This window comes from Dryobates pubescens, chromosome 11 (assembly GCF_014839835.1).
Source record: "Dryobates pubescens isolate bDryPub1 chromosome 11, bDryPub1.pri, whole genome shotgun sequence".
Classification (NCBI taxonomy): domain Eukaryota; kingdom Metazoa; phylum Chordata; class Aves; order Piciformes; family Picidae; genus Dryobates; species Dryobates pubescens.
The window spans coordinates 34,630,331-34,655,397 of NC_071622.1; the positions used below are offsets into that span (position 1 = coordinate 34,630,331).

Genomic DNA, 25,067 nt, shown 5'->3' on the forward strand with positions numbered 1-25,067 from the left:
CCCTTTGATAGGGGCTAAATGTGTGACGAGCTTTAAAATCATGCTGCTAACTTGTGTCAACTCGTACTTTGAGGAAGAAGGTATGGAATGCTGTGGTTTGCTTGTTGTGCTGCCCCCTCAAATGCACCAGAAGCTAATTACTTGATGTCATACTCTTTGAGGTCTGTGGAAGTAGGTGTCTGACAAAGCAAAGGAAGCTGCAGGGTCAATGCTTTGTTTCAACTTGATGTATTTCAGTTGAAGTGTGCTGTGTCTTACCAGTTTGGCTGGGGAAACAGTATAAAGGCCAGGCTGGATGTGGCTCTGAGCAACCTGATGCAGTAGTGTGAGGTGTCCCTGCCCCTGGCAGCGGGGGTTGGAGCTGGATGATCCTTGAGGTCCCTTCCAACCCTAACAATTTTATAATAAAGTGTATGCCTGGAGTAAAGAACACTCTTACAGATGTTTGCTTTTGAGTGTGTTTAGTGTTCCTTCTTTCAGACAAACTTCCTCCAACCTTCATACGATGAAGGTCAACACTGCTAGACACCAGTCATAAATAAGAATTTGAAATTTAATTTTCTTACTTATAGAAAGCCAATGGCAGTTTTACTTGGACTTGGTCACTGGTACAGAAGAACTGGCTGCAAGGTGAGTACCTGCACTTAAGCTGTTAGAAAAGCTATTTTTGAAGCACACAAACCTTGAAGTTGCCTTTGAATGTTTCCTCTGTAGAAAACCAGAGAGGTAGAGGTGTGTATGATTTATCATGCTATGGGCATGGGTGTGTGCTTGTACTTCAGAAATGATGAGTTGTTGGGAATATGAATGCTACCTGTTTTCTGCCCTTGCTCAATGCAGCTATTGTGATATGATCACATTTAAATGAGCAGGAGAAGTTAACCTAAGTTCTTTATTCTGAGCTCGGAGGGAAGGTGACCCTTGGGCAGCAAGGCTGTCTGCTTTTGCTTTGTAAGAATATTTCTAAAGAGATGTAGCACAAAAGTCTTCTGTTAATACAGCTTCTGCAGAATGGTCAGGGTTGGAAGGGACCTCAAGGATCATCTAGTTCGAAGCCCCCTGCCATTGGCAGGGATACCTCACACTACATCAGGTTGCCCAGAGCCACATCCAGCCTGGGCCTCCCTGGGCAGCCTCCAGGCATGAAGCTTCCACTGCCTCCTTGGGCATCCTGTTCCTGTGTCTCACCACCCTCATGGTGAACAACTTCTTCCTAACATCCAATCTGAATCTACCCACTTCTAGTTTTACTCCATTTTTCTTAGTCCTGTCACTCCCTAACACCCTAAAAAGTCCCTCCGCAGCTTTCTTGTAGCCCCCTTCAGATATGGGAAGGCCACAATAAGGCTTCCTTGGAGCCTTTTCTTCTCCAGACTGAAGAAGTTAGTGGAAACTGGAAGTGTTCTCCAACACTGGTCCAAGGCTTGCATACCTCAAAACTTGGGTTAGCACAGATTCTCATTTTGAATCTAGTTTTGGTGGCAATGCTTGGTTGCTTAAGCTTTTGACGCAGTTGGTTAAGTTGTTCTGTGTTGTTCTTATCTAGAAAAAACATCTTGCAGAGATCTGCTGATTCATCTTTATTAGAATGTAAGCAAACTGTGGTATGGTGTTTGTTTCCCCCCCATTCAGCCACATTTCTGGAAGGAGTGGTGCAATAATGCGTAGCATTTCTGTATGTGATGGCTTTGCTCGGCCTCTCAGTTCCTTATTGATACAGATGGAGAACTGCTTTTATTTTTTATTTCATTCTTTAAAAGGCATTTATTCTTTTATGGTGAGCTTAAGTATGACTCACATAATGCAAATCAGCTTTCCTGAACCTAACCTCTGTAACAAATCCTTTCTGTGCCCTCAGTCACTTTTGGCTCAGGGTTGTACTTATGTTACTGGGAGATTTAGTCATCTTCCTTTTTTTTTTAATTCCCCCCTGCTCAGAACAATTCTCACTATCAATACAGCCTGGGGGAGGAGGTGATAGAAAGCAGCCCTGTGGAAATTAAATTGGGGGTGCTGATGGATGAGAAGCTGGACGCAAGCAAACGGTGTGAGCTTGCAGCCCAGAAGGCCAATGGCAGCCTGGGCTGCATCCAGAGATAGAGAGAGGTGATTCTGCCACTTTGCTCTGGTGAGATCTCACCTGGAGAACTGCATCCAGCTATGGAGTCCTGAATATAGGAAGGATATGAACCTGATGGAGAGGGTCCAAAGGAGGGCCATGAAAGTGATTAAGGGTTTGGAGCACCTCTGCTACGAGGACAGGCTGAGGGAGCTGGGGGTGTTCAGCCTGGAGAAGAGAAGGCTCCAGGGAGACCTAATAGTGACCTTCCAGTACCTGAAGGGAGCTACAAGAAGGCTGAAGAGAGCCTGTTTACTAAGGACTGCAGTGACAGGACAAGGGGCAGTGGCTTCAAATTAGAGAAGAGCAGATTTAGATAGGATGTGAGGAACAAGCTCTTTACTATGAGGGTGGTGGAACACTGAAACAGGTTGCCCAGGGAGGTGTTTGAGGCTCCTTCCCTGGAGATACTCAAGGTGAGGCTCAGTGAGGCTCTGGGCAATCTGGTGTAGTGGAGGATGTCCCTGCTGACTTCAGAGGGATTTGGACTGGATGACCTTTGGTCCCTTCCAACCATTCTGTGAGTATCAGAAAAAGAGTTGTCCATTGTGCCGTTTGTGTGGTCACTTGTGACAAACCTTGATTTACCTTTGTGTGTGAGTAGTTCATAGTTTAAAGTTAGCTAATCACTTTTCTGCATTGTGGTGTTTATGACTTGCTAAATGTCTCAAATTGCAACATCTTGGAGAGCAATACTGCTGCTGTGGCTGTAGAGCTCTAATCAGGAAAGAGGACACCATGTAATCTTCCAGAGGAGGTGACTGGTTTGTACAGGAGTGACTCGTTGCTTAGCAGTGTTTGACTTTTTTGATGGTTGGGTGGTTGGTTTTTTTTGTTTGTTTATCCAAGTAGGTGATCTGCTCTGGAAATGACTTGGCTGAGGAGGGATCTAACTGTGCGCTGATCTTCAGCCTGAGTAGAAAGATGCTTTTTCTTGTCCATTCTCAGAACTTCTTACTACTGCTTTATCAATTGAGGCATCTGCCTTAGGTGGTTGGTTCTTCTTGTAGTGTTAATTTTGGAACTAGAAGTTCAAACTACTACTCAGCTTTCCAGACTGACTTCTTCCTTCTCTTGGCCAGGCTGTCACAGTCATGACATCCTTTTTCACACTCCTGTAACCAGTACTTTTTTAGAGCTGAAGGGAATATTTTAACCTGCCTATATGAGGAAGTTCTGAGAATCTCTTGGGTTTCCCCTCTTCCTTCCTGTCTTTTTTTGTCCTTGTGTTTCTTGCTCCTTATGATTGGTATGAGGCTTGTTTTGGTCTGTGCAAAAGCAGTTAGGGAGACACAGCGAGCTCCCAGGTGAATTAGCAGATGAGTGGTTATAAACCTTTTTGGCTGTGAAGGTTTTCTGTGTTGCAGAAAGGGTTTTAGTATGGTATTTGAATTTAAGTCTAGGAAAAATGTCTTGCAGCTTGGCTTCTCTAGAACATTGACCTTTTGTACTGTTTAGGCTACCATAACACCTTAGGACATAATTTTCCTAAAAATACAGAGTTAATCTTTAACCACAGAATGATTGGTGCTGCAAAGAGTGCTTCCCATCTTCCCTCTGCCTCTTTTTGCTATGTAAGTGGAAAACATAGAATGCCACAGCATATATCCACATTAAAGTAGGAAAAGGACTTCTGAAGGCAACTGGAGAAGTGTTGCTCAAGGAAGGCTAAGTTTCCATGTTAAAATCCCTATTCTTCACGGGCTCTGGCACTCAAATGTGCACAGAGAGGATTTCTCTTCTGCAGCTAACCCTGTTTAAAAAGTTTTTAAAGGATTGATCCCAAGTATAGTACTTCTCTTAAGATTTTGCCCTCTTCTTTTTTATTTCTCTTCTTTGCTTCTTCCTCTTTCCACCAGCTTTGGAGCCCAAGACTGTGCTGGAGTGTTTCTTGTTTCATTTTAAATACCTACCACATCCTCTGCTACTTAAGCTAGAGTAGTAACCTACACTTTTTCTTGTCTCTGTGTGGGTACACAGCCTTATCTCTCTTCTGGCAGCAACTTGTTTTGAAGATGTCACTGGTGCATAGAAAAGCTGTTTTAATGCCACAGTTGTACTGAACCTTAGTATTTAACTTCCTATAGGCTTCCTGAACCACTGAATAAAAGATGTTGATGTAGCTCTGTGACAGCTTGGAGAAGCATTGGAACAATTGGCAAGCAAGTTAAAGATGCTATCATACTGTTATCTTGAGTATTTGGGAGGAGGAGCTTTTATATATTTTTTCTGTTTCCTGAGCTGTAACTGTTCAACCTCCTCTCCCCTCTGGTTTCTTTCTATCTACTGGTGTATAGTTGCCAAGGAGCTCTTATGTTGAAGTCCAACTGTAGCTTTGCCCTAGATATTGTGGAATTGTAACACTTAATATGTGAGGGCTTTGGACAGGTTAGTATTGATGACTCTGGGAGAGCATGTAAGGCTAATGACATGCCTTGTCTTCATTTGGCTGCTTTTTAGGTATCAGAGCTCAGTCTGAAATGGCTCTGTGCCTTATCTTCACCTCCGTGTAGGCAGTTGGGGAGCTTCATAACATGATACCCTCTTATCAGTTGGTGCAAAATGGGCATGGCCCTTCCAGAAGGCAGACCAACTTGCCTGGTCTATGTTCCTCTAGAGCTGATAACCTGCTACTTGTGCCTAAGGATTGAGAGGAAGTTTATTGTTGTCCTGCTGTCTTTTTGGATGTGCACACACATTCTCCTGATGGCTAAGGTGCTCTGCAAACCATGCGTGCTGCTGAGTAACACAACAGTTACCATGCAGAGCAAAATGTTAAGTGGTAAGCATTGGGATTAGATGTTCATATAACTGTTTTAGTCTCTTTGGTCCTTCTGCCCTGCATTTTTCATGCACACTGTTCCCTTGACGAGAGTGTGACAAGCACTGATACTGTTTGACTAATTCTGTGGAGGCCAAATATCCAAAAGGGAGACTCCAAAGTAAAAGTCTTGTGCTTGACTACAACAAACCTCTTCTATGAACACAGACTGAGAGTTGGGGTTGTTTAGTCTGGAGAAGAGGAGGTTCTGAGGAGACCTGATTGTGGCCTTCCAGTATCTGAAGGGGGCTACAAGAAAGCTGGTGAGGCACTTTTTTGGGTGTTAGGAAGTGATAGGACTAGGGGGGATGGAGCAAAACTAGAAGTGGGTAGATTCAGATTGGATGTTAGGAAGAAGTTGTTCACCATGAGGGTGATGAGACACTGGCACAGGTTGCCCAGGGAGGTGGTAGAAGCCTCCTCCCTGGAGGATTTTAAGGCCAGGCTGGATGTGGCTCTGGGCAACCTGCTGTAGTGTGAGGTGTCCCTGCCCATGGCAGTGTGGGGTGGAGCTATATAATCCTTGAGGTCCCTCCCAACCCTAACAATTCTGTGATTCTATGAAACATAGATACAAAGATATATATTCATCTAAATCTTCATACTAAATTTCCATTCCTTTGCATGCATGGAATCTATTTCTGTCATCTGGCAACTTTAGTTTCCTTATGGAAGGAAGAACTTGTTACTTGGGAATTATTTGTCATATGTGAAGGAATAGACACAAGCTGTGGAAACAAAAGGCAGTTTGTAATGATGCACCACTTGGAACTCTGATTTAATAAGGGTGGCCTTGATACTAGCTGTGTAGTTCCTCAGTACTGTGGACCTTTATGCATCAAAGTCATGTTTTAAGATCTGAATGTCCTGTAGAGAAGTTAAAGGGACTTGGATTTTATTTTTTGAGAGAACAGGAAAGGCATAAGCAAAAGAAATTTTCAAAGTGATAGCAAAATGCACTGAGAGAAATAATTACAGAATGTTATGGTCTGGAAGGGACCTCGAAAGCTCATCCATTCCAACCCCCCTGCCAGAGCTGCATCACCTAGAGCAGATCACACAGGAACACATAGATTCATAGAATTGTGAGGGTTGGAAGGGACCTCAAGGATCATCTAGTTCCACCCCCCGCTGCCACAGGCAGGGACTCCTCACACTAGATCATGTTGCTCAGAGCCACATCCAGCCTGGCCTTAAAAACCTCCAGGGATGAGGCTTCCACCACCTCCCTGGGCAACCTCTTCCAGTGTCTTGCCACCCTCATAGTGAAGAATTTCTTCCTGACATCCAATCTGAACCTACCCATTTCTAGTTTTGCTCCATTCCTTCTCAAGCCCTATCACTCCCTGACACCCTTAAAAGTTCCTCCCTAGCTTTCTTGTAGGCCCCCTTCAGATACAGGAAGGCCACAATAAGGTCCCCTCAGAGTGTTCTCTTCTCCAGACTGAACAGTCCCAACTCTCTCAGTCTGCACTCATAGGAGTGGTTTTCCTGCCCTCCAGGCAGGTTTTGAATCTCTCCAGAGAGGGAGAATGCACTCCCCTGGGCAGCCTGTTCCAATGTTTTGTCACCCTCACAGGGAAAACATTTTTCTTCACGTTTCCATGGAACTTTCTATGCCTCAGCTTCCACCATTGACTTTTGTGCTGTCATTGGGCATCACCCATCAGAGCCTGGCTCCATCCTCTTGGCACTCACCCTTTACATCTTTATAAACATGACTGAGGTCCCCCCTCAGTCTCCTCTTCTCCAAGCTAAAGAGCCCCAGCTCCCTCACTCTTGCCTCATGAGTCATAATGCACCCAACCAATGGAGGGATGTGTCTGCCTGAACTCTTGATGGCACGAAGCATGACATCTGTGGAGGTTCTTGCAAAGTCTGTCAGTTACCAGAAGCAGGCATTACTTTTCTGTAGCTGGGAACATTTTCTTCCTGTGCATGCTTTTGTTCTAAACATTTCAACTGACTCTTCTTCCTGTAATGTGACTGTTTATTGTATTTAATTGCCTGTATCTCTTCCATTTTGCAGATGGAGCTGCCTGGCCTTTCTTTTGCTGTTTGGCTATCTATTTGCTTCTGTGCATCTGTGGTTGGCTACCCGAATGGAAAAGTAAGACAAGTCTGTGCTAGCATGATCCCCTGTCACGGTGCTTCTCCACAGCTGCCACCTGAGCACACCATTACAGTCAATGTGACTGAATTTAAACCAGGGGACAACATAGAAGGTATTGTGTCAGTCATAGCTGAAGAGCTTAGTGTGTTTATTCTATGTATATACTGTTTTTTGTGTTGGAGCTTGTCTTTACTCAGTGCTGCGGTTTGAGTTGGTAGCTTAGCTCAGTTTCCTAACTATAAAATGAAGAATGACACATCTGCGAGTGAAAGGTAAATACAAATTAGCCATTGGATGCAAAAATAATGACATAGATATGTCTATATAATTCCATTGGCTTGCTAACATGGATAAAAAGCAGTTGCATAAACTGTTCTGCCTCCTTTCCCTTCTCTTTGTGATCTCTGTTTTGCATGGCTCCCTTATCTCTTTCTTGACCTTCAGCTGGCATATACTGAGTCTGTGAGGTACTGAGAGGGGAAGGGGGTGGGAGTGGGGGACAAGGAAGGTGTTGGTAACCTCCTGGCTTTGTCCAGAGGGGGTCTGTGTGTTGTTTATAGATGGTAGATATATGTATTTTGTACATATTAATTGCATTTCATGTTCCTGGGTTTTAGTTTGCCTGTAAATATAGCTTTGTTTGCTTCCAAACCTTCTGAGCTAGCCTGGTGATTTATTTTGGGGGTAATTACAGAATACAGAATCAATCAGGTTAGAGAAAAAAACCTTTGAGATCATCAAGTCCAACCTATCACCCAGCACCCTCTGATCAACTAAACCATGACAATGAGTGCCTCATCCAGTCTCTTCTTAAACACTTCCAGTGGTGGGGACTCTACCATGTCCCTGGGCAGCACATCCCAATGGCCAATCACTCTTCCTGTGAAAAATTCTCCAAATTCATGTTGGGGGGTAATTCCTAAACCCACCACACTCTTAGCTACACACCACACTGTTAGCTGCAGCAGATCTATCTAAGCATTTGGGTCTTGTTCAGATGATCCATGTAGTGCTCGCTCAGTACTTGTAAAAGGAGCTTCTAATGGTCACTGTTGAAATGTTCTCCAGAGGAAGAATGAAATATTTCAACTTCCTTTTTCTTCTTGCTTCAGTTAATCTGTCTGGACCAGATTTTGAAGGGTTTTTCATACAAGCCCGGGATGCAGAGCACCTGGACAGCCCTGCAGTTGGCTCTTTCATGTTAGCTGACCGGAGACTTTCTCAGCTTCTGACGTGTGGCCATACCAAGGTAGGCTGCTTCCTTAAAATGGGACACCAGGCACTGGGGTGTCTGTACTGAAGTGTGTCTGTAATAGAACAGAGCTAAGCTATGTAATATCTTGGAGCACACTAGGTCTCTGGGGAAATTTGTACTCTGGGGGTACTGATTAACAGCTGGCTAAACATGAGCCAGCAGTGTGCCCAGGTGGCCAAGAAGGCCAATGGCATCCTGGCCTGCATCAAGAATAGTGTGGCCAGCAGGAGCAGGGAAGTCATTGTGCCCCTGTACTCTGCACTGGTTAGGCCACACCTTGAGTCCTGTGTCCAGTTCTGGGCCACTCAGTTTAAAAAGGACATTGAATCACTTAAATGTGTCCAGAGAAGGGCAACAAGGCTGGGGAGAGGCCTTGAACACAATCGCTGTGAGGAGAGGCTGAGGGAGTTGGAATTGTTTAGCCTGGAGAAGAGGAGGCTCAGGGGTGACCTCATTGCTCTCTACAACTACCTGAAGGGTGGTTGTAGCCAGGAGGGGGTTGGTCTCTTCTCCCAAGCAACCAGCACCAGAACAAGAGGACACAGTCTCAAGCTGTGCCAGGGGAAGTTTAGGCTTGGGGTGAGGAAAAAGTTCTTCACTGAGAGAGCTGTTAGCCATTGGAATGTGCTGAACACCATCCCTGGAGGTGTTCAAGAGGGGATTGGTTGTGGCACTTGGTGCCATGATCTAGCAGGCATGAGGTCTGTGGTGACAGGTTGGACTTGATGATCTTTAAGGTCTCTTCCAACCTTGTTGATTCTATGGTCCCAGCTGCGTTCTAGAGGCAAGGCTCGCTGCAGTTCTGGCAGACTGTTCTTAAGAGATATCTGTGCTGGTGATGGAACACCACTGACTGCTGCAAGAAGTAGCATTTGTAACAGATTTTTGCCTTGTGTGCAATGAATGTAATCTGATCATGGTTGTTGTACTTCAGCATTAAAAAGAGGAAGGCAAACTTGATTTGCCTCAAAGAGATTTCCCTGCTTGTTGAGGACAGAGGAAAACGTCTTATAGAAAGGAAGGTTTAGGGCACTTCTTGTGGTCACCACTAGTGCTGCTCTGTTGTTTGGGATCTAGCCTGCTACTAACACCAATCTTTAATATCCATTGTGGATATATTGATTTTTGCCTCAAGTGCAAGAGATGTGAGCTCCAGTGCCTCAGCAACTTGCTTGAATTTTAGAAGCTTGTAACGATGTCATGTGAGCTGCTGTGAGCAAAGCTCTTAATCTGCTGAGAGGTTTTGTTTTGGTGTTTAGGCTTTTTTTAATTTGCTTTTTTATTTCTTCTTCCCCGGCCCCCACCTCCCCCCATTTCCATTCCTGCCACCTGCCCCCTCCCAGTGGTATCCAGTTAAAACCTTCATCAGTGCTGCAAAGCTATGGGGATGTCTGGGTTCTGCCCTCTGTGCTTGGAGGACTTAGTTCAGTGCTGTGTTGGATTTGATCATAGGATGTTAGGGGTCAGAAGGGACCTCTGGAGATCATTGAGTCCAACCCCCCTGCCAGAGCAGGACCATAGAATCTAGTGCAGGTCACACAGGAACACATCCAGACAGGGCTTGAAAGTCTCCAGAGAAGGAGACTCCACAACCTCTCTGGGCAGCCTTTCCAGTGCTCTGTGACCCTCAGAATGAAGTAGTTCTTCTTCATGTTGAGGTGGAACCTCCTGTGCTGTAGTTTACATCCATTGCCCCTTGTCCTATCAGAGGGTGCAACTGAGAAGAGGCTTTCCCCTCCCTCTTGGCACTCAGCCCTCAGATATTGATAAACATTTATTAGATTGCCTCTCCGTCTTCTCCAGACTAAACAGCCCCAGGTCTCTCAGCCTCTGCCCATAAGGCAGTACTCCAGTCCCTGTTGATCTTGTGCAAATAATTGTCTAACCCCACAGTACTTCTGTTTTTTGTGCTCTAGAATGCTGGTTCTGTTCTCTCTGTACAGTCATTGTGCTGTCCCTTCATGCTCTTACTATCAGAAAAATTGGCTGTTATCTTACTAACCTGAAAAATGGACTGTTATCAAACCATTTCTGCATATATGCTGCAGGGGTATCTGTTTCATCACTAGAGCCTTCTTCACTGAAAGACCTGTAGTTGTTCCTTTTAACCTTAAATTTTATGAGTATGTATAAGTTTCACTGGTAGGTTTCATCCAAGTTGATCATGACTGAGGACAAGCTTACTTGCACTGGGCCTGTGCAGTGTAACAGTGCAGTGTCTGGTTAGGATATAGTTGCAGACTGTGATAACTGTTAGCTGCCATCTCCTTAATGCATCTGTACTTTGTAACGGTTCCCATGTGTGTGGTTTGGTTTTTTCCCCCCAGAATTCAGCTGTCAGCCACACAAGTAAAACAAAAAAGAAGCATATAAGAGTGTACTGGATTGCTCCTGGAGATGCACCGAATCGTGTCCAGTTCCTGTAAGTAAATCTGACATCAGGTCTAGCTTGCTAAAATGCAAGTAAGGTGAACCTGTACCCTCATCTGTGTCAAATGTTGACTGGCAACTGAAAAGTCTCCTTGGACTAATGGGCTGGAAGGTCAACACCTGTTGCTCACTATGGAGGTTCCATTAATGCAGATACTTGTTCATTAGGGAAAGTTTTGGGAATGGTTATCCTGATTTTTATGGGGAGAGTACAAGGGGTTGTGGAGAGCAGGTGCTCCAGAAATTCTAATGAACTGCTCAATTCTTACACCTGTAATATATACTGGGCTTGTGCCTAGCAAAACTGTCTGTGTACCCTCCTGCTGTACTGATAAACAAAACCATGCAACTCTTCTCTGTGGCTGCAGTCTGTGCCACAGGCATAAATGGGAGCTGCTTGAAAGAGTCCAGCACAGAGCCACAAAGATGATTAGGAAAGTGGGACATCCTCCTTATGGGGAGAGACTGAGGGAGCTGCGGGCTCTTGAGCCTGGGGAAGAGGAGCCTGAGAGGTGACCTCATTCATGTTTATAAAGATGTGCAGGGTGAGTGCCAAGAGGATGGAGCCAGGCTCTGCTGGGTGATGCCCAATGACAGCACAAGGGGCAATGGTGGAAGTTGAGGCATAGGAAGTTCCATGGAAACAGGAGGAAGAATTTTTTCCCTGTGAGGGTGACAGAACACTGAAACAGGCTGCCTAAGGGTGTTGTGGCTTCTCTCTCTCTAGAGATATTCAAAACCTGCCTGGATTCATTCCTGTGTGGTCTGCTCTACCTGACCCTGCTCTCGCAGCAGGGGGGGTGGACTGGATGATCTTTTGAGGTCCCTTCCAGCCCCTAACATTCTGTGATTCTGTGAAATGTTTCTTATATCCAGTAGAGCATGCAATATTAAGTTTAAAAAATATTTTCCCACTGACCTTTCAGATATTATCCTATTTCAGTCCCTGAAATGGTAGAGGCCTGCAGAAAGAAGAGGGTTTTACCAAGAAGTTGTACCAACCACAGGAGCTTTTTTTTTTTGCTTTTCTTTTATAAAGTACTAATCAGCTGTTGATGGAGACAGTAATGACTCTGTTGTGTGTTTTTAAGAGCCACAGTTGTGAAGAAATACAAGACTTTTTGGGTCAAGATTCCTGGTCCCATTGTATCTCAGCCTAATGCACTGTCCCCAACAACAGAGGCTGTACCAACCTCACACCCGGTTTCCCTCTTATCCAAGCCAGTAAGTAACTCTAAACTTAAACAATGGATCCTTAATGCTTGTGACCAATGGAGCTGAATGAAATCCCATTGATAAAGCCTACTGACAGAAAGGGAGAGATGGTGGATTAGTAATTTAGATATTGGATACTAAGAACACAGACAGCTGTGCTCTTGTGTTGAGTTGCCTGAACTTGTGGCATGACATTTAGCACACACACAGAGGTCAGAAGTTTGATAGAATATGTGGAACTTAATGGTCAGAAAATGTTCTGCATACCTGGAAAGAGAGATGGAAAAAGGCTTGCTCTGGTCTTGACTACTAAGTTCCTATTTAGGAACTGCAGACTCAGAAACTTCCTCCTGTGAATTAATTTGTGCTACTGACTTCCATTGTGGATTCTTGAACGACTTGAGCATGAATCATTATTTGATCCAGAATAAGTACTCTCTTTAACTCCTATTTTCTCACTGTGTATCAATAGAGTTCCTATGTTAAAAAAAGGAAATGAAAAGCTGGCCTTTCCCTTCTGTTCTCCCTCATCCTACGGCTAATATTACCTCTCTAAAAATGAAAGCAAAGGAGATTTCTCTAAGGTCTTTACTTCCTTTTCAAAGTTATTCTATTATGTCTCTTAAAGTGACAATTCCACTTGAATAAAAGTACTGCTGGAACTCATCATTTTACTAGTCCTGGGGTAATTGTAGGGATGGGTTAAGAAATTGGTATGTAGGCATGGATGTCATTTCTTTGCTGCTCCTTGTATGCTTGCTTTCTGGAACAGGTCAAAAAGGGAGGGGGGCAGAAAAAAGGGGAACCTTTCATTGCTCAAAACTGTTTTGTTTATTTGATTTAGTTTAATGCATCAGGCTGTGGAAGTATGAAGTTCTGCATTAGAAACCCTTCAAAGTGTGATACTGCAAGTGCTTCCTGTTTTTTTCTATCCTTCCAACGAGAGGGAAGCTCAGTATTGATTGAAATGAGTGGTCCAAGTGAAGGATACATTGCATTTGCATTGTCTCATGACCAGTGGATGGTGAGTCTCCTACTCTTTTAGCTTCTTTTGTGATCTTAATGAGGTTTGGATGGTACTCCAGCAAAACATGCTTATGGAAAACTAGAATGCTTCTAGATGTTGTGCAAAGTTTCTTCTCTCCCAATAGTGCAGAAGCACAGGTTGCCTGTTTGTAGGTGAACATTCAATTTTAGCTCAGGACTGCTTGTAGTAGAATGTCCCTGTGGATGTCTTTCTTAATAGGTCAGGGGAGGTGATCCTCCCCTTCTAGTCCTCTCTTGTGAGACTCCACCTGGACATACTGTATTCAACTCTGGCATCCCTGGCACAAGAAAGATAGCTTTTGCAGTGAGTCCAGAGGAAGGCCATGAAGATGATCAGGGGGCTGAAGTACCTCGTCTATGAGGAGAGGCTGAGAGAGTTGGGGTAGCTCAGTCTAAAGAAGCTAAAGCTCTATAGAGACTTTATTGCAACCTTCCTGACAGCTGAAGAAATCCCTTGGATCTTTTTTTGTATATATTAAACCCAAGAGCTCTTGGAGACTACCAGCAGTGGTTTTTATTGCTCTGTAAGTACCTTTTTCTTGTGACTCTTCAGGGTGGTGATGATGCATATCTGTGTGTTAATGAGGAGCACCACGTTCACATCAGCACTGCCTATCTAAAGGGTCGAAGTTCTCCTGTTTGGGATTTGGAGGTATGTTTGAAGACAACTAATGTAGATCTGAAGCAATGAATGCTCTGCTGCTACTTTGTGTGCTTTGCTTTTACACATGGTAAGGTGCATCTGTTGCTCTTTAAGGTGAGATTGCTTGAGCTCTTACTTCCTGGTAAATTTTGCCTTCAGAAGTCTAAGTTTTAATGAAGAAAAATAAAGTCAGGTGGTGGGAGCTTACTCTCCTGAGGAACTTTGTGCCCTTTTTGCTAGGGCTGCAGTTGTAATCGGTATATCTGGGGCTAAAGGTTGGAAAGGAAGGGGAGGCTGTTGTTAAGAGCTGGAGAAATTGCTGGTAATAAGTCCAACCCTTATGTTGGTATGCTGAGGTTTAGGCTGGATGTTAGGAAGAAATTCTTCACAGAGAGATTGGCCATTGGAATGTGCTGCCCAGGGAGGTGGTGGAGTCACCATCACTGGAAGTGTTTAAAAAGAGACTGGATGAGGCACTTAGTGCCATAGTCTAGTTGATTAGATGGTGTTGGGTGACAGGTTGGACTTGATGATCTCAAAGGTCTTTTCCAACCTGGTTTATTCTGTATTCTGACTTACTGACACCTCTTGCACACCAACTGAGAATGTATTTTTGTTGTATCCCTACCCTTGCCCCCATCATTGCTGTTCTTTCTGTGTGCACCAGTGACACTTCTCTTTGGCAGGGTTACCTTTAAGCCAATTATTCTGTCAGTCTGAAAAGAGCAGTTATGAAATGCATCCTTTCTCACAGAATGTCCTTGAAGATGTGTCATGGAGGCTTGCAGATGGTCTTCTTCAATGTTCATTCCGAAGGAGTATCCTTCTTCCTGCTTATAAAGGGAGATTTAATCTGGATAAGAATTATTACATCTTCCTGGCAGATGGGGAAGCCAGTGAAGGTAAACCTGACTTATGTGTGGTTGCTTTTCTCTGAACAGCTCTGAGTCTGTAACTTGTGTGTATGATACAGCTTCTTTGAGAATTAGGATCTTAACTAAAGTTTCCCAGTTTGAGTCCAGTCATCTCTGCTGCCTCTCTGGGTCACAAGTTTGTTTTTGAAAGTTACAGTAAGCTTATTTGTCTATGGGTTGTATGCCCACCTGATGCTGGGAGCTAGTAGCTTCTTGGGAGCTGCCCACATCCTTTGAAATCAGAGACCAGCATCAAAGGAGATTATTCTGTGTGTAGTGGAGAAAGCGGTTTTCTGGAGTGGGATGACTTTGTTCTTGTCTGTCATGTCTGCAAGACAGCTTAGATGACATCTCAGGTTCTCAGCATATTCTATGCCAGAAATTTGGTTTGTGTGATTATGCTGAGTGGTCACAATAGGGCTTGCATTCCACATTTTCATCTGCCATAATTAGTTCACTTTCTGTTACTGCTTAGGTGGGCTAATATACAAACATCATCGTCAGCCCCTGATCACAAACGGAGCATACAACGTCACAGGCCTCCCTCAGGATATTGGAGGTTCCAGGTCTCCACGACTCATCAAGGCTCATGGTGAGATGCTGAGAATGGAGAGTTAAGTGTTCCTCATAACTGCAGAGTAGTTACTTCCTTCTGTCTTTGTGGCACTCGTCTTGTGTGTGCTGTTGGCTAGCAAGAGCTGAGACTATGAAGACAGAGTAAAGTTATGAATCATTTTTCATTTTAGGAGCAGTGCTCAGGAAAATGACTCTGCACTGACATTTTCTCATAGGTTTATAATTACAACTTATTTCTGTTTACCTTCTTTCTGGTTTAATTTGTTCTAGTTGCATTATTGGTTTAATTCTATTTGAAACAGAGACCTTTCAACTGACAGGCTAGAGCCATTGAAATAGATGAGATTCTTTCTCTCTCACAGTACTGGACTTTAAAGCAGGCCCATGAGAGAATCATCAATCAGTCTTTGTCAAACAAATTGTATGAAATGTCAGATTACATCCTCTGAAGTCTAAGGTGGAGAAATAAAAGCATTTCTCACCAGTATTGTCCAGTTCTGGGCCCCTCAGTTTAAGAAGGACATTGAGACACTTGAATGTGTCCAGAGAAGGGCAACGAGGCTGGGGAGAGGCCTCAAGCACAGCCCTGTGAGGAGAGGCTGAAGGAGCTGGGGTTTAGCCTGGAGAAGAGGAGGGTCAGGGGTGACCTCATTGCCCTCTACAACTACCTGAAAGGTGGTTGTAGCCAGGAAGGGGTTGGTCTCTTCTCCCAGGCAACCAGCACCAGAACAAGGGGACACAGTCTCAAGCTGTGCCAGGGGAAGTTTAGACTTGAGGGGAGGACAAAGTTTTTCACTGAGCGAGTCATTCGTCATTGGAATGTGCTGCCCAGGGAGGTGGTGGAGTCACCATCCCTGGAGGTGTTCAAGAGGGGATTGGACGTGGCACTTGGTGCCATGGTCTAGTCATGAGGTCTGTGGAGACAGGTTGGACTCAATGATCCTTGAGGTCTCTTCCAACCTGTGATACTGTGACTGACTGTATTGGTGCACCTGAAATGTGCAGTAGCCAGAGCTGCTCTGTTGTGCTGTGGATACATTGCTATTTTTATGTGGATGTTTCTGATCTCTAGCAAGATGATCTAGTGGAAGATCAACCTGATCTAGTATGAGCTGACCATGCCCATAGCAGGGGCGTTTGAACTAGATGATCATAGAATGGTCCAGGCTGGAAGGGACCTCCAAAGGTCATCCCTGCAGTTAGCAGGGACATCCCCAACTAGATCAGGTTGCCCAGGGTCTCGGCAACCCTCACCTTGAATATCTCCAGGGAAGGGGCCTCAACCACTTCCCTGGGCAACTTGTTCCAGTGTCCCACCACCCTCATGGTAAAGAACTGCTTCCTGATATCCAGACTAAATCTGCTCTTCTCTAGTTTGAAGTCATTGCCCCTTCTCCTGTCACTGCAGGCCTTTGCAAACAGTCTCTCTGCAGCCTTCTTGTAGCCCCCTTCAGGTACTGGCAGGCTGCTATTAGGTGTCCCCAGAGCCTCCTCTTCTCCAGGCTGAACACCCCCAGCTCCCTTAGCCTGTCCTCACAGCAGAGATGCTCCAACCCCCTGATCATTTTTGTGGCACTCCTTTTGGACCCTCTCCATCAGGTCCATTTCCTTCCTGTACTGAGGGCTCCAGAGCTGTATGCAGTACTGCAGGTGCGGTCTCAGAAGAGCAGAGCAAAGTGGTAGAATCAGCTCTCTGGATCTGCTGGTAATGCTGCTTTGGATGCAGCCCAGGAAGTGATTTGCCTTCTGGGCTGCAAGCTCACACTGCCTGCTCCTGTTCACCTTCTCATCCATCAGCACCCCCAAGTCCTTTTCCACAGGGCTGCTTTCCAACACCTCATCCTCTGGTCTGTATTGATAGTGAGGATTGATCCTTGAGGTCTCTTCCAACCTTGACAATTCTGTGGTTCTGTGATAAATGCTCCGAAGTTGTAGTCTGAACCAGGTGATTTAAAACCTACCCCTGGTAAATTCTGACTACATGTGTACTGTCTAAACTGTTACAGAGTCTTCAAAGCTGTGTTCCTATGCAGCTAAATTACTCCTGTTTACATTGTTTGTTTGTTTTCAATTTCCAGGAGCTCTGATGTTTGTTGCTTGGATTACCACAGTTAGTATTGGTGTGATTGTGGCACGATTCTTCAAACCTGTCTGGTCTCATTCATTCCTGTTTGGAAAGGAGATGTGGTTTCAGGTGGGTAAAATCTCCCTCTATCTCCAGCTGGATTTTCAAGCTTTACTGCAAGCAGAATCCTAAGCGGAATCCAAGAATCCTACGAGATTGAGCAGTTACAGAGCTGAAGTTCATCTACTTGACCAGTAAAAGCAAAGTCTAAAGAGGGGGCAGTGAGAACCTCTGTAACTGTAGATTGGTTGAATCTATTTTTATGGCACTTTAAGAAATTTGTGCAGTTTCTAAAGGTGAACTTAACTTTTCCAGGTGCATCGTATGCTTATGTTGACCACAGTCATGCTCACAAGCATTGCTTTTGTGTTGCCATTTATATACCGACAAGGTTGGAGCCAGGTAAGCCTCTCCTTTAGTTTGTGAGCTTGGATATAAAAGATGAACCCAGTGAATGAGGAGGGGTGTCCACTGGTGACTAACATGTTGTCATTGAAGAAATTGCAATGGAAGTGGTCCTTAAGTAGGCTGACTTCATACCCTAGCAACACAGGATTCCAACTACAGTTGAATCATAGAATCAACCAGGTTGGAAAAGACCTCAGATATCAAGTCCAGCCTATTACCTAATACCTAACACCTCCTGACAACTAAATCATGGCTCCAGGTGCCACATCTGATCCTTTTTTGAACCCCTCCAGGGATGGTGACTCCACCACCTCCCTGGGCAGCACATTCCAATAGCCAATTACTCTTTCTGTGAAGAACTTTCTCCTCACCTCGAGCCTAAACTTCCCCCCTGCACAGCTTGAGACTTTGTCCTCTTGTTCTGCCACTGGTTGCCTGGAAGAAGAGACCAACCCCCACCTGTCCACAACCTCCTTTCAGGAAGCTGTAGAGAGCAATAAGGTCTGCCCTGAGCCTCCTCTTCTCCAGGCTAAACAACCAAAACCTTCAGTACTTTCCCTCTTTTTCCCAAATGAAGTCTTTGTTCAGTTTCTTTGTGTACTAAGTCAGTCATAGAATCATAGAATGGTCCAGGCCAGAAGGGATCTCTAAAGCTCATCCAGTCCAACCTCCTTGCAGTCATCAGGGACATCCCCAACTAGATCAGGTTGCCCAGGGCCTCATCCTTGAATATCTTCAGTCTTAGAGGACTTAAATTTGGGAGAGAAGTGAGGATGGGACAGCTGATTTACTCATGTGGTAAACCTGCTGGGAATCAGTGTTGTTATGACTTTGAACTTCAGCTGTATCCAGCAGTTAAGCTTAGTCTGCAACATCAGATAGATAGATAGGAAGAGATTGTTGCTGTTACCTGCATAATATTTCTTGCAAGGTGATACCAGAAATTGCAAAGTCTAGAGAGTATCTGAGTTAAAAGTAGGAGAATGTGGTCACAGGTATGAGCTAGGGAAATTGAATAAAGTGGTTTAGGGTTAAGAATAGAACAGATAGGGTGAGACATGAGACCCCAATGAATATATAGGATTCACAGAATGTTAATGTCTGGAAGGGACCTTGAAACATCATCCACTCCAGCCCTGCTGCCAGAGCAGGATTACCCAGAGCAGATCACACAGGAAGGCTGCCAGGTAGGTCTTGAATATCTCTAGAGAGGGAGAATCCACAGCCCCCCTGGGCAGCCTGCTCCAGTGTTCTGTCACTCTCACAGGGAAAACATTTTTCCTCCTGTTTCTGTGGAACTTCCTATGCCTCAACTTCCACCACTGCCCCTTGTGCTGTCATTGGGCATCACCCAGCAGAGCCTGGCTCCATCCTCTTGGCACTCACCCTGCACATCTTTGTCAACATGAATGAGGTCACCCCTCAGTCTTCTCTTCCCCAAGCTAGAGTCCCAGCTGCCTCAAGTCTCTCCTCATCAGGGAGATGTTCTGTAGGATTGAGGATGTAGATCTTGGAAGCATAGCTTTTATGGTCACTTTGCTCTCTGTTCTTCAGCTCTTAGAAGTTCTCAGCAAAGAGCTGGGACAGACTTTGGATGGGCTTACCAGTGTCTCTTGCTGCCAAGGCCAGCCATCTCCATCCAGCTTCAGGGCAGCTTACCACATCCTGTCACCATCTGCCAGTCTAAACACAGTACTGCTCCACCACTGTAACTTACTAATGCATAAGTAACCTTGTCAACTTGTGGGTATTTTTCTGTAGAGAATATGTTAAAGACAAGTCTCTTGTTTTTAGCAAGCAGGTTACCATCCCTATCTTGGCTGTGCTGTGATGGCTTTGACGATCGTCCAACCAATAATGGCAGGTTTCAGACCATCTCGTCATGCACCAAGGTACCCACAGCTAAGTGACAGCCACAGGAATTCAGTGTACTTTTTTTCCCCAAAATTCTTTTTTTCATTGAAAAGATACCTTTAAAAATATGTAACAATCCTATTGCACCCCCCCCCCCCCCCTTTGACTAGACTATCAGTAAAATGCTTTTCATCTCCTTTACAGGAGGCAGTTGTTCAACTGGTTTCACTGGAGTGCTGGTACCACAGCTAGAATACTAGCTGGTGAGTAGGACTAACAGTTTTGGCTCCCTTCTGAGTGTTTTAGGGGATCTTTGCTCATTGTCTGGGCTGTTGCTCATCTAAAAAATCCATGGACATCCAGTCCAGGTATTGCTGAAGATTCTTTTTATTGTTGGGCATCTTTTGTATACATTTTAAGTGGCCATCAGTTACAGCTTCAGGGAGAAGAATTTACTGTGTGAAACCCCAAAGAGATTACAGACAAATCTGAAAGATCTCTGTAGTGAGGGCCTGTGCTTATCTTGAGTAAGCTTTTTTTCCCCTGTGTGTGTCATGGAAAACTTGATTCTCACAGCGGCATATTTCAGTGTGATTTGAGAGGGGTGACTTAAGAGACCCAGAAGGTGGGTTTAGTTCTCTCAATAAGTGGCAAGTTTCCACAGGTAGCTTAAGAATGAATGTTGGGACTGTGGTCTGGTTGGTAGAGCCACAAATGCTCATGTTTGTGTAATGGGCCATGTGCTAGGGCACTGAGCAGGATGAAAACTTTGCCTTCTCCTTTTCTCTCTGCCTTTCCTTTCACGCTGCTGCTAAAAAAAACCCAGCACAAACCAAAATCCCCCAAAGCCAAACAACCTCCCCCAACCAAGTAGAAAACCCCACAAAAAGAAACAGTTACCAAAGGTGTTGAGAGCTTGCTGCTTTTCACTTTTCTTCCCCCCCCTGTAAAGTACCCTGCCACAGCACTTTCAGTGTCTTTTCATTTTGTTTTTTCTCTGACTAGTGGTGACTATGTTCTTGGGAATGGATCTGCCAGCACTTGACCTGCCAGACCCATGGGACACCTATGTGATGATTGGGTTTGTAGTTTGGCATGTTGGTATTGATGTTCTTCTGGAAGTACACAGCTACTGGCTCGTACGTAAAGGTACTAATCCAATAGAGCTCCTGTTGGTTGGGTTTTTCCCCCCCTTGCTTGCTGCTGAGGATTGTACAAAAAAAATAATAAGAGCAGACTGAATTTTGGATGTTCTTTGGCCTCTGTCCTGATTTGGGCCAGATATCCTCTGTTGCCCCAGAAAGGGGCAAAAGAGTGACACTCACACAAGTGGATTGGAGAGTGATGGAAAAGCAATTGGTGTTTTACAGAAACTACAAAGTATAGTGGCAAAGATATCCCAAAGCATACAGAGTCCCTTACAGGGACAAGGCCTCTCAACACTTCCCTTCTTCCCACCTGAGGGTATACCCAAACTCCCAGGGCTCTTTCTTCCCCCTCTGCCAGGCTGCTCTCAGGCTGGCCAGGTCTGAGACTGCCCCCCGCTTTCTCCTCCTGGCATTAGGCCTAGACAGGCCTAAGAGGCCTTGAGATAATCCTCCACTGTTACCCAGTAGGGAGCATCTCCCATGGGAGCAGAGAGAGGAGAAAGAGAATGACTTTGCAGATGGATTTATAGGGCACAGGATTTATGGGTAGAAATAGGCTGTTTCCTGTGTCCACCTACTGGGTTGGAAGCTCAGGACACTTGAGGTGCAAGTTACATGTCAGTAACAGGAGGCATCCAGCCTAAACTGCCACAGCCTCAAACTTGGAAGCTGAAAGGGATTAAGTCTTGAGTAATAGTGTCACATTTTGTGTGCAAATTAATGTGGTAGTAAACTGGTTTTCAGGATCCAAGTGTTCTAATAGAATTGTTTATGGTGGTTTAAAGAGTAGCTTCTTAGTTCTCAAAGCACAGTTAACAAGGGAAGTCAAAATGTGTAAGTATCTTAGAGTCTGTCATGGTTTGCCATGTTTCTGATCACAGGTGAATGGATAAAGTCACAAGCTCACAGGATGTTAGGGGTTGGGAGGGACCTCTGGAGGTCGAGTCCAACCCCCTTGCCAGAGCAGGACCATAGAATCCAGCACAGGAGACTCCACAACCTCTCTGGGGAGTCTGTCCCAGTGCTCTGTGACCCTCACAGTGAAGAAGTTCCTCCTGATGTTGAGGTGGAACCTCCTGTGCTGTAGTTTATATCCAGGTTAAGTCATGCAAATTTACTCTGCCTTTCATTGTAACAAAATACTGCTATGAATGGCTCTTATTGCATGTGCAAAATGATCAGAAACTCTGAGTACAAACACTTGCAAGTTTGAGTGAACAGAGGAATGAAGATTAAATCCTGATTCTGGTCAAGAGACTTTTAGTAACTTCCCTGGAAAATCAGTTTCACTGTCTGAGGTTACTGAGAGGATGTGACTGTGCTCATGTAAACAACCTTTTAGGTAAGGCAGAGATGAGACAGCTGCAGAACTGAAGAAGCCTGATTAGTTAAGAGGCTGTATGAGGTTACCATGTGGAGAATAAGTGATCAGAAAAGATCACAGAAACATTCAGGTAGGAAAAGACCCTCAGGATCACCAAGTCTTACCAAGAACCCTACTCTACAAGGTTCACCCCTAAACCAGATCCCCAAGCACCTTTAAACACATCCAGGCTTGGTGACTCCACCACCTCCCTGGGCAGCACATTCCAATGCCTGACCACTCTAGCTGGGAAAAAATTCTTCCTAATGTCCAGTCTAAACCTCCCCAGTCATAGCTTGAGGTCATTCCCTTTTGTTCTGTCACTAATCACCTGTGAGAAGAGACCAGCACCAACCTTTCCACAACCTCCTTTCAGGTAGTTGTAGAGAGCCATGAGGTCTCCCCTCAGCCTCCCCTCAGCTTTCCCCAACAACCACAGAACCCAACACCAAATAACCAAACCAAAACAACAAAAAGAATCCCAAACAGAACCAAACCAAAATGAAGGCAAACAAACCAACCCTAAACAACAACAAAACCCTACCAACCCCAAACCGGCAGCAAACAAACAAAAAACCCTATAAAAATATTTTGCCAGAAGTTAATTTTTGTAGGTCAGCTCCAGAATAATTTCTCACTTGTGCTGTGAGCATGGCAGTGCACATAGGTGGTGAAATGGCAAATGAGACTTTCAAGTGCTTTTCAAACTGCATAAGAATTAGTGGCTTAGTCACAGGATCAAGGCTTCTGCAGGATACAAAGGATAACTCCCTTTCCTCTTGAGAGAAGACCTAACTGTTTCTTTTTGCTTCCCACTAACAGTTGAACTGGTAGAGGATGACAGAGTACAGATACTGCAGTCCCTCACATCTGCAGAAGCAGAGGTAAGTCCCAATTCTGTAAATACCTGCAGTGGGTTGGGATGATCCTTTGTCCAATGAACAGACTGACACTTCTGTGGCTTTTTTTCCTTCCCCTTCTCTTGCAGGGTCGTCAGTTCAAACAGGTCGTGTTGGCCATCTATGTCTGTGGAAATATAGGCTTCCTCACTGCCTTCCTGGCAGCAATCAGCCAAATATGAAAGAAGTCATTTAGAATGTCATGATTGCAATATTGGTTGCAGCCAAAAAACCTGCTAGGAGCACTTTCTGTTACAATTTTTGCCTCGGCACCTCCCTGAAGATGTAACTGAAGAATAATAGCAGATGTGTCATGCATGATGTTAGGGGGAACTCGAATTCAAATCCATAGGAGGATGCAAAAGCTGTCTTCTGATGAGACTTTTAATGGGATTCTTTGCCTGAGTAAGGAATGAAGTCTCTGTTTGTGGTTTGGTTTTTTTTTAATACAGTAATTGAGTAGATGGAGGTTTATAGGTTAAGAAGACTGAGAAGAAGTGCTGAAAATGCTGCTTTGATAGTTCTCTAAAACTTTTTTGACTACTATTGGGGAAGACTGTGAAGATCCAGAATCCATCACATCTCTTCACTTCACTGTGTTCTAATGGCACGTGATGTGAGAGCTACCTGTCTGTGACAGTATTATGCATTAAAAGAAAAGCTAAAGCCAAAACTAAATGGAAAAACTCTCACAAGCTCAGGTTGATGCATAAGCCAAATGCAAAGTCTGTCTTTGCAGCCAAATGCAAGAAAGTATTCTTTCTGCTCTAGGAGCAGCACACTTAGAGGGGTTTGGTGACTTGACTAAAACCACCACTTGCCTCACTCAAATACTGTTTAGTCCCATGCCTCTCAGTGCTTCATAAACCATAAGGAAAAAACCCTGTTTGCAATATAGAAGTGCATTAAAACCAGTTGGACTTGTACAAAACTCAAAGAGGGAAATCCTACCTGTGTGTATGGCTTGCTTTCTATGTTTTGCTGTCTCTGGCTGCTGGTGGATTCTGAATTACTTTGTGTGAATAAGATGGATTTAGGTCACTGTGCTGAAGTGAAAATACTTGCTCAGAGATGCTGCAGCTGTATTTGCACTGTCAAGCAGAAGGTAGGTTACAGGTTGGTTTGATTTCAGGAAGGAGCTTCTGCTCACGTGAAGCAAGAGTCCCCTGAGTTCCTGAGTTGATTTGGCAGATCTAGGAGACAGAACTCTCTTTATAAGAATATAGGAGGGCATTGTTGGGTTTGTTTTTGTGTTTTTTAAGTCAACAAAAGACTTCTCTAAATACATTAACTAGGCACAGGGAATGAAAAGAGACCATTGTTTAACTTTCCTAGGTTTGCTGAAGCATGGAAGGACACTCTTGAAATGGCATCTTGGAAATTAACCTTCAATGTGCCAGGCAGTACTGTGATTTACACTTGGGTGTTGTAGTTTGTCAACACTTCTACATTGCTCAGACTGCAAAGTGCTGGCTTTTATTTTTAATTTTAATCATGCACTTCAAAATATAGCTTCATCTTAGGGCTACTAAGCTAGCTGGAAATAAAGGTGTTGGAGGAACTGGAGAGAACAGTAAATAGTGAAGCCTGGCTTGGTGTAGACTGTTAAAGCAACATCTCTTTCTACTACCTCAAGTCCCGCTCTAAAATGCTTGGACATGTAGGTCAGGTAGTGATTCTCTCCATTTACTAAAGCTGTCTGTTTCTGTTTATACCTCCGTCTCCCCAAGTCCACAATACAGCCTGTTGCATGGATAAGCCATTCTGAAAGAAAGTTGTAGTCTGTGATCTTCTTTCTGGCCACTTCAGTACCCATTTTAGCTACAGAACTGGGCTTAATCCCTTTGTCAGCTGCATCAGCGTGCAAGTGAGTAGGAGCTGAATTGCCTCCTGAAAGGGCTTGTGCTGGTTGGGATGGGGCAGCTAGGAAGAGCTATGGCAAAACCCTGGCTGAAGGGTAAGGGAGAGATTGCTGATTGTGTGCATTTGTGGTGTTTTTAAAGAGCTCTGGTCTCAAAAGCCTGGCAGTCACAGGCCCTTCTAGTGCTGAACTTTCAGAGGGATTGTTTTGTATATGACCAGTTCATACAAGAAAAATCTTATCAACTGGCTTTTAAATTCAGGTGAATGCTGAGTG

At 44.5% G+C, this 25,067-nt stretch overlaps 1 protein-coding gene across 2 annotated transcripts in view; it reads left to right on the forward strand.

The window, feature by feature from the left end:
• FRRS1 (ferric chelate reductase 1) overlaps positions 1-23,177 on the forward strand; it is a 33,560-nt gene extending 10,383 nt beyond the window's left edge. For both annotated transcript variants that reach the window (XM_054165637.1, XM_054165638.1), the window contains exons 2-17: positions 573-630; positions 6,970-7,165; positions 8,166-8,302; positions 10,636-10,730; positions 11,830-11,962; positions 12,798-12,977; positions 13,554-13,652; positions 14,398-14,545; positions 15,033-15,149; positions 17,212-17,327; positions 17,574-17,660; positions 19,461-19,558; positions 19,725-19,783; positions 20,526-20,669; positions 22,854-22,915; positions 23,020-23,177. In XM_054165637.1, coding sequence (XP_054021612.1) covers positions 580-630; positions 6,970-7,165; positions 8,166-8,302; positions 10,636-10,730; positions 11,830-11,962; positions 12,798-12,977; positions 13,554-13,652; positions 14,398-14,545; positions 15,033-15,149; positions 17,212-17,327; positions 17,574-17,660; positions 19,461-19,558; positions 19,725-19,783; positions 20,526-20,669; positions 22,854-22,915; positions 23,020-23,112 — 1,815 coding nt within the window. In that variant the 5' untranslated portion in view covers positions 573-579 and the 3' untranslated portion in view covers positions 23,113-23,177. The remainder of the gene's footprint in view (positions 1-572; positions 631-6,969; positions 7,166-8,165; positions 8,303-10,635; positions 10,731-11,829; positions 11,963-12,797; positions 12,978-13,553; positions 13,653-14,397; positions 14,546-15,032; positions 15,150-17,211; positions 17,328-17,573; positions 17,661-19,460; positions 19,559-19,724; positions 19,784-20,525; positions 20,670-22,853; positions 22,916-23,019) is intronic.
• Positions 23,178-25,067: the final 1,890 nt, after the last annotated feature.